Source organism: Biomphalaria glabrata, chromosome 9, assembly GCF_947242115.1.
Source record: "Biomphalaria glabrata chromosome 9, xgBioGlab47.1, whole genome shotgun sequence".
Taxonomy (NCBI): domain Eukaryota; kingdom Metazoa; phylum Mollusca; class Gastropoda; family Planorbidae; genus Biomphalaria; species Biomphalaria glabrata.
In genome coordinates this window covers 6,679,861-6,689,611 of record NC_074719.1, presented here as the reverse complement: position 1 = coordinate 6,689,611, position 9,751 = coordinate 6,679,861, and the positions used below count along the sequence as shown (strand labels likewise).

The 9,751-nt window shown below is 36.5% G+C and overlaps 1 protein-coding gene across 1 annotated transcript; it reads right to left on the bottom strand.

Annotated features, from left to right (window-relative positions):
• Positions 1–3,959: 3,959 nt before the first annotated feature.
• LOC129928008 (uncharacterized) lies at positions 3,960–8,521 on the bottom strand. Its single transcript, XM_056039788.1, has 3 exons — positions 8,362–8,521; positions 7,000–7,052; positions 3,960–5,507 (listed from the first exon to the last, which is right to left on the bottom strand). Exons 2-3 carry the CDS (start codon positions 7,025–7,027, stop codon positions 4,555–4,557), a joined length of 981 nt encoding a protein of 326 aa, XP_055895763.1. The 5' UTR covers positions 7,028–7,052; positions 8,362–8,521; the 3' UTR covers positions 3,960–4,554.
• Between the last annotated feature and the right edge of the window lie 1,230 nt (positions 8,522–9,751).

Below are 9,751 nucleotides of genomic sequence, written 5' to 3'. Positions count from 1 at the left end.
GTATTTGATTTTCTATAATGCTTTTAAGATGGTTTTTAATGAAATTCCAGAGGTCATCGACTGGTTGGTTAATGTCTTTTTCTAATAAGAATGTTTGTTGAAAGTTTAATGCAGCTTGGTGTAGTTGTGTTAGGTTACATTTATTCCAGAGTAAGATTTTTCTTTTGGGTTTTGTATTGGCTACTGCTTTTATCTGACTGTGTATTTTTATGATCTCATGGTCTGATAGACCAGGGATAATATCATAATCAACTACTAATCCAGGTCTGTTGGTTAAGAAGAGATCTAATGTGTTGTTTAATCTAGTTGGCTTTTTAATGATTTGATCTAAACTTAGGTTGTGTAAAGTTTCTATGAAAAGCTCATTTATGTCCTTAAGGTTTTGGTGTTTATCTATGGTTAGTGTTTTCCAATTTATATCAGGTAGGTTGAAATCACCCATAATCCAAAAAACTGCATTTTTATTTGTCTCTTTAAGTGTAGTAATCTGATTACATAGTTACAAATTCCTGTGTGTTGAGGCATGAAGAGTGCTTTTACTTTACAGCTTCCTGGCCTCTTTTCAGAAACTGACGTCAGCACGTTTTCTTTTGACGTGTTGTCGTTCCGCATAATTCTCGGTGATTCGGTTCATAAATTCCAGCATACAGTACTCCTTGGCTTGACTTTCTGTTCAATTCGATGACAGGGTGAGACAGGGGTTCTAAATCTGTGGGTCGGGACCCCCTTGGGGGTCGATTGACGATTTGCCAGGGGTCGCCTAAGACCATCGAAAATATGGATTGTTATTGTCTAGTCTTATATTGCTGTATGTGTGTGTGTGTGGGGGGGGTGTCGCGTCAGGGTGGGGAATTGTAAAAAAGGGGTCGCGAGCTTAAAAGGTTGAGAACCGCTGGGGTAAGGGATGTCGTACACAAAACATCAAAGGTCATAGGGACAGAGTTCCCGTTTATAAAAAAGGTCAAGAAAAAAATCAACAACCACAGTGGAGCGCGATGCTACAAATTTCGATCACAGTTTTCTGTCGCACAGGTGGATAAAACCAAACATCTGAATTCTGATCGTAATTTTCAATTGGAAGCTCTCAGTAAGCTTCCATTAAGGTAGCCCACTTATTCAACATTTATATATTTGTTTAATGGATCAATTCGCAGCCGCTAAAGGTATTTTTGTCCCTATCATTCAGTTTTCCATCATAATAGTTTTTTTTTTTTATCAATGAACTGCACTTTGAAAATGTTTAGAAATATAGGACCCAAAATACACATGTGCAAGAACCAAATGTGAAGCAATCCTTACTAAAGTTTTGGTCTCCATATAATGAACAAAGTAAAGAAACAGGTTAGTGATGCCCAGTTGGACAAAGTTCACGGATGCTTCGAGCCAAAATAAAGTGTAATCGTTTCCACCTGACGATACAATTCTGTGTTCCGCCATTCTCAGGAAATCTTTAAAAAATAAATTCGTCGATTTAGAACATAGCAGAATTTCTGGCTTTGGGCAGACCAGGTGGTTAGATCTGAAGCTTTTGGTGGAGAGACTATTTACATTTTATCCTAATTTGAAATCATGTTTCTTTTAATAAGAGGTGTCCCACCATAATAAAATGCTTCTCTGAAAACACGTGTGATGTATTGTCGCATTTTGTACACATCATTGGCAGTCAAAAGGATGGATGCGTGGACGTGCGGTTTGCGCGCTGGATTGTCGTTCGGATTTATCGACGGTCGAGGGCTCAAACCCTGCCCGCTCCCATCTCCCGTCGTCCTGCGGGAGGTTTGGACTAGGAAGTAAACTATCTTCAACTCTGAAGGAACATCTGAAACATGTAAAACATTTTACAAAACAAAGTAAAAATAATCTTGCTACAAGAGACGAAAAAACATTAGCCAACGAGTTAAATAATTTCTATTGTCGTTTCGACACTAACGATTTGAATTTTTTTCTCCCCCCGCCCCACGCGAAAAAAAGTATATGTATGTCTGTGTATGTACATAATTAATCTTTATTACATTCTGACCCTTCATTCTTTTGGAAGACATTAATTGTGCCCTACACAAGTTATTCTGGAGTTAGTGGGAAAATTCTAGACTCCGCCCCCTTACCAGCAAGGGGGTCTAGGGGAGCACTATTTCTGGTATTGAAAGCCAACAAAATGCATATTCTGAGGTATCTACAGTGCATTATGCTGCTGTTAAAAAGTTTTATTTCAAAAACCTAATGTGCTATTCTTACTGACTTAGATCCTCCCGCGCCGTTCGGCACATTGCGAGGAAAGCTGTTTCCACAAAAATTTGTCACTGAAGCCTCTTCCCACCTGCTCTGAGGACCTCCATGAAAGTTTGGTGCCAAGATGTACTAGGATGTCATCGCAACTCTTCTTATGCGTAATTCATTTTGTCGGAGAACATGTCCGCAAACCTCATGCGACGCTCTGTCACAATCTTACTATGGGGTCGACTCCCAGTTCGGCAAAATAATTCCTTGATTAAGATCCGATCTCTGTAACTGACTCCTAAAATCTGTCTTAGCCATCTTTGTTGAGCCACATTTAGTGTTTTTCAATATCGGCAGATGACTATTCACTGCACTTGATTAATTGAGCCCAGCCACTGGTAGAAATGTGTAACCTCTATTGACTACGCTCTTGGAATTAGGTGACTGTAGTTTGCTTTAGATCTTATATCGAAAGGGGAGCTTTATCGTCAAAATCATCTGTTGGGGGTTTTAAACTAAAAAATCTCTGGGGTTGTCTTTTTTTATTTAATTCAAAACCCCATTTATCTACGCTCATAGAATTTGCTGACTGTAGTTTGCTTTAGAATAATATTGAAGATAGAGGTTTTCAAACTGAATACTCTCTGTAGGGGGATTTATAAGTCAAAACAATCTGGAGGGGTTTTAAACTTTAAAAAAAGCCATCTGGTGAAGGGGGGTTTAAAATCCCCCCGCCCCATTAGCTTGGCTTGGCTACGCTCAATGAATTTGAGAGTGTAATTTGCTTTTTTTTATATTGAAGAGGTATTTTTTAGCATCAAACCTCTCTAAAGGGGGTTTAAACTCAAAACCACCTTTGGCTAAGCTCATAGCATTTTGAGAGTGTAATTTTTTTTTATATTGAAGAGGTATATTTAGCTTTAAACCCCACTGGATGGGTTTTAAAAATCAAAACCCCCTTTGGCTACACTCATAGAATTTTGAGTGTGTAATTTGATTTTTAAATTGAAGATGGGGTTTTATCGTAAATTTTGGAGAGGGGGGGGTGTTAAAATCAAAATCTTCCTTAGCTGTGGTCTTGGAATTTGGGGATTGTCGTTTGCATTTTGTTTTGTTTTATAGGGGGTTTTAAACTCAAAACCCCATTGGCTGTGCTGAGGCAAGTGATGGTTTAATATTAAAATCTCACCTAAAATAAACAAAAACAAAGCAAAAAAAAACAGTCACTAAATTCCGAAATGAAATCTTCCCTCGGCGGGGGGGGGGGGGGGACACCCCTTCTCCGGCTACGCCCATGGATATTGTATAGTAATGTGTTTTTTTTTTTAGAATGAAGTGTGATATGGATAATTGTGGATAGCTATGTTAAGAACTATTATGTATTTGAAGTTGCTCTATTTTTTTTAAAGTTACCTAAACACCAGAGATAAAGGAGTAATTTAAAGCAAGTAGCTAAGAAATATCTTCCTTCCTTATGAAGCTGATGGTTGCACAATCAAGTTAATCCACTAGCTAATAGGGTCAACAGTCCAGTTACTTATTTCTACAGAAGTCGGTGTGCAAAATGTTCATGTACATTTTGTTTTACATACTTTATTAGAGGGCTTCACTGTGTGGCAGCTAGTAATTTTTTTCAAAACCATACACATTGAATATATAAAAGCATAGTCTTAACCATAATCTTCAAATTCAAAAAACAAAACCTAATAAAATACTCTGAAAGTCACAAAGATGAAGGCACATTCCTCGTCCCATTTGCTAGGACAAATTTGTACAAATACTCCTTCTTCCCTAGCGCTATTAGAGCATGGGTCAGCCAGGAAAACCAGTGAGGTGGCAGAATTAAATGTCATTGGTTAACGTGCATGATTAGATTGACCTAGGAGCACGTGTTGGATATAATCAACTACGTTTTTGAAGTCTGTATTTTATAAGATAAGAAGAAATTTGATTCTGCATTGCTAAAATGTGCACAAATGTAACTTTTAAAAAACGTTTCCTTTATTTTATACAACAGATACACCAACAAAGCTTGCTATTTTTAGATTTTCCGCCATGTATTAAAGTCTCCAATAGTTACAATAGATTCAGCATTGCAAAAACTCTCACTCTAACAAAAAAAAGTAAATGAAAATGACCCCGCATATATGATGTCAAGTTTTGTGGCAAAAACAAAAGCATGTGTACGTATATAGTAGCTACATTAGTTCTATCCAGTTCTAATCGGATTCTGACATTAGTTTTGAAAAAAAAATGTTTCATGGGTATTCGCTTTAGCGGCCTAATCTGAGTTTATAGTAAAACACCGTCCTTGTAATATTTTCTTCGTTGTTGGAATCAACGTCTTTCAGAATGATCTTGGTGCACCACGATAGCTCCACTGTGATTGATTCCCTTGGATAAACTGCCACGATGTACAAGATGGTCTGCTATTCTCGTCTGGTTGTACCCAACACAGTGGACACTGGCTCCACTACTTCCTGGACATGTATCTGTTGTATACGTAAACTTTTTTAAAAAGCTAGCCACTCCGTCTGTGTCAATCCAGTGACCCAAACTGACATGTTTGGAACATCCATGGGGATGTGAAACTATAAAGGTCAATTTAACATCGTCCTTAGACTCGTCATAACTTTCATTTATTTTTTCGCTGATATTTTTATAATGTTCCCACATTTCTTTCAATTTATATCCTAAAGTTCGGTCACATGTTGCACCGATCAACACACACTTGTCCCACCTGTCTGCAATATCTACTCTGACTCTATCAATGATAATTTTAGGACACTTATCTTGATCAAAAAATAACCTCACAGATGTGTCTCTTGCCTCAGCCTCATTAAATACCACGTGGGTTGCTGTTACGACATTAAACTCCCACCACTCTTCACTGGGGGAGTCCGAAGTTTCACATTGTTTACACCAACACTTTTTGTAGTCGCTATGCTCGAGTCTATCCGGACTGACTCCATTTGTATAGTGGAAGACATTTTTGATCATACCACTCCCCGAACTTCCTTCAACGTCGTGAAACGAGTACAAGTGTCTTGAATTATAATAAAATGTTTGTCGTTCTAAACTAATTTTTTCGACACCTATTCTGACTGTCAGGTCAGCTACAGCTAGAATATATTGATACACATCTTTCTTCCGATATCCTTCAGGCAAATGACTGATGGTGAATTCACGAATGGGTATAAAACCTTTATGATTTGGATCTTTCTTACACTTGCCCATGTCTTGATGTAAATTAGCTTCTCCATTTTCCAATTTCTGACATTCATCCTCACCTGAAATATGAAAACTGTAATTAGTGACATTTTAATGATAATAATTACATTTATATAGCACTGTTAACAAACAAAATGTGGGCCCAAGGCGCTGTGATAACATTACAAACATAAACACGAGATCTAAATAGGACAAACTAATCCAAAAAATTTGTAACAGGTAGGTCTTAATGTTCTTGAATGTAGTGTACCATGTTGTCTGTCTGAGATCAACGTGGAGTGAGTTCCAAACCGCTGGTCCGTGAACTGAAAAAGTCCACAGTCCGTAGCTTTTGAGGGAGAAACGAGTCACCACTAGAAGCGTTGAGTCTATTGAGCGCAGAAATACCTGGAGTGATCAGTTCGCTAAGGTACAAGGGCATTTCTTTATTATAGATACACTGATAACAAAGTGTGGCCACCTTGTAGTCGATTCTCGCCTATTTTAGCCTATTCTTATCTTATATAATACAGACGTTACTTGAAAAAAAGAAGATGATTACGTCCTACATATTTCATGTGTTAATCTAGCAAGTAAAACGTATTTAAAATCAAATGGACAAATACTATGCGGTAATGAAATGGCGTTGATACTAAGAACCGCAACTCTTGAGATATTCAGTAAGCAACTTTCACTCCTTGTTATTGCTTATAGTTTATCTACTTATATGACTTCCACATTTCTTTGTATTGCTTTCTTTTCTTGCGTGTTCGTTCTGTGGGAATGGGTCGGTGGTTATGATTCTAATGACCTTTCCCCTCTTGTGTTGCATTGTACTGTGCATAGTACTGAGACTGCCCGCTCGTGTGTTATGCTTTTCGGACTGTCGTCCCAATGGTTCCGAGTTCGAACTCTGCCCACTTCTAATCTTGTAAAATACAGACGTTATTTCAAAAAGAAGATTATGTCATACGCGTGTCCCTACGCGTCATGCATTCAGTCATGAATATTAACCAATGACTTTAATTCTGCCAAGTCACTGGTTTTCCTGGCTAGCTCAGGCAACCCATTCCATGCTCTAATAGCACTAGGGAAGAAGGAGCATTTGTACAAAGTTGTCCTAGCATATGGAACGAGGAATGTGCCTTTATCTTTGTGTCTTTCTGAGTATTTTATTAGGTTTTGTTTTTGAAGTCCGATTTTAATACAAAAAAAAAAAAAAAGGAAAAAATTAAACTCATATTTGATCACTGAATAAAAAAGCAGCCATCTTGACAAGAGCACGTAACTTTTATCTTCTGCCGTCCTAAAAGAGTTTTGGGCAAGGACGAAATAATCTTCAACTCTGGAGCTTATAAAACAGAGCCTAAAAGACCAAAAACGCTTTCATAAATACACATATAGAAAAAAAATTTTTTTTACGCTTTTAAAATATTAAAGCAATTGCAGTGTTGACACGTGGCACAAGCCTTTCACATGCGCATCTCATTTTTTTAAACAGAAATGTGTATCAACAGGATGACATAGCTCTTTTATTACTATGTTTAAAGTTGGCAAGCTTATTTAAATTACCTATGATGTCTTTCTCCCATGATGCCATTCTGCAGATTGATTCTGTTTTGCACCTAAACAAAACATTTTTTTTCTTGAGTTTATTATATATAAAATGGTGGATGTATTTAAGTAAACAAAATAGGTATTAATAGAAATGAAAATTACTCTGAGATAAAAGAAATGTAAAAATAAAATAATTGTACGGGTCTAAGGGTGAAGGTCACAACGGAACGCCTCACTCTAGGATGCGATAATAAAAGGGTAGTGAGTAAATTAAAATTAATTATACTGAATTCGGAGGCGCGATGGCTGAGAGGTGAAGGGAGGGCTCCCGAGTCCTAAACCTGGTCAAGACTGGGATTTTGTATTTCGGAATCTTTTGGGCGCCTCTGAGTCTACCGAGCTGCAATGGGTACCTGACATTAGTTGGGGAAAAGCAAAGGGGATTGATCGTTGTGCTGGCCAAATGATACCCTCGTTAACCGTCGGCCAAACAAACAGATGACCTTTAATCATATGCCCCACAGATCGCAAGGTTTGGACAGTAAATTTTATTTACTTTAAGGTTTGTTTAACATATTTTCTAGTTCTCTAGCTTAAATTTTCTCTTTTTTTTTTTACTTTGAAAACCTAGAACAGTCAAACTAGATTTTCCCCATTGTGACAATACGTCTTCAGGTATTTCCACATGTAAGCCCAATTCATTGAAGTGTTGAATACATTAATGTTTAAGAACTAGTCTAGCAGATTTATACATACACTTAACCAGGATTTGTTTTTCCTCAGGGGGTGAGGGGTGGAAAGGGGCGGGGTAAATAAATTTCAATTACAAAAAAAAATCTAACATTCATTAAGTTATTAACAGCAAAATAATTGCTCTATAAAATAAATAAAGGAGGTATTGTCTTGAAAAAAAGTATCAATATTTTTCTTGTTGAAACATTGCACATCCGAGGTTTCTATTTGAAACACGTTAGGATCTTACAAAAGATGCTTCCCACATCCACAAAACAAAATTTGTATTTTTTATTTAATGTAGTATTTCTGTTCTGTTATACCTAATTATAGTAACACTTCTTACAAAATTTTATCTATTATGGACTAGAATTTGTATGTCAGACTTATAATGTAAAGTATTTCCAAATATGTATTTAGTATTAAAGCAGCAACTCAATTTAAATTTACTGACTGGAAAGAGATACTAGATCTAGACTGAAAGACTTGAATACTCAGATAGCTAATCAATAGGTCGCATTCATTGCCTTTCGAGACAGAAGAAGCCGTATATAAGCCTTAAAATAATAATAATATCTTTATAATCATCAAGCATAATAAAGGTACACCTATGTAAAAAGTAAATGAACGAATATTTTGACTTACTTTATTACAGAGCTTCTCACGGATACTGCACAGAATGACAGACAATGAACTAGTAAGCCTAGACCCTAAATTATATATTGATTCAGTGTTAATAGTTGCTAAAGTCAGGACCTAAAAATAGACTGGCATGTAATAATTGTGACACAGTTGACCTTGCACGACAGCACAGGAAATAAATATACACGCTTGATCTCGTGACTTAAAGAAACCTGAAACTGTAATGGAATTTTTTATTTTTTTTTGAAATATGGAATATTAGAAATGACAAGAAATTTTAACTTCACCATATAGGTCTACATTATTATACATTTTTTAAAAAAGGCCTACATGTATTTTTTTAAAGCTTTTTTCATGAAAGATGCCTTTCCAAAACACTCACGATTCTTAAAGACAACCTGCACCCATTAAACCACTGTTACATAAGATCTGAACGAAGTGGTCGTCTCCTTTCCATTAGGACAAAAACAGAAAGATTTAAAAACTCCTTCATCCCACTGTCGGTCAGAGTGTAACAAGATCAGCTGTCGTCATCGAGAAGTACATAGAAGTCAAATGGACCTCATTCACCAATCGTAAACAAATAACATTTAGCGACGTGATTGTCTATCTCTTCTATACAAATTACGATCACATTTTTTTAATACACAATGGCTATCACGTGACATTTTTTTCCCGCTGTTTTATCAATATTACCACGTGACTAAATGTTGTTTGTTTACGATTAGTGAATGCGGTCCATTCATAAAGCGCTGGTTTTGAATGTGTATGTGTTTCGTGTGTGAATGTTGTACGAATTTTTCATCTATACTGTTATTGTACATTAGATACGCTGATGTTGTCAATTGTAGGCTAACTGAATTTCCATTTGATTGGCTCAATAAAATTATCTTATCTTATATCAACTCGCTCTGTCTGTCTGGCAAAGAGTTAGAATTTAGTTAAATATTATAAATTGTTACATAATTAGTTATAGATCTATATAACATACGATTTTATGTAAAGTCTAGTCTTGCTACAGTTTTTTTTTTGTTGCTTTCACAAATATTATCTTATACACCCATACCAATTAATTAGCTTCCTGCAAATCTTAGTCACTTAGATCCTGCCCGCGCCGTTTGGGGCATTGAGTATCAAGATATCTCCACAAAGATCTATCCTTGGCATTTTTTTTTTTGCAGCTTTTTCCAACTAACAGTTAATTGCATAGATTTATTTCATCCCTCACCCCCCCACATGAAAGAGGTCTGAGAGGTTATTATCCCATATTCTAAACGTGTGTACAAAAAATCATGACCTTGTGCGAGATGCATGCAGGCTAGTCACCATACAAGTCTAAAGTACGTAAAAAGTATGTAAAAGTAAAATATAGTTCCCCTTTCAGACCTTGCGA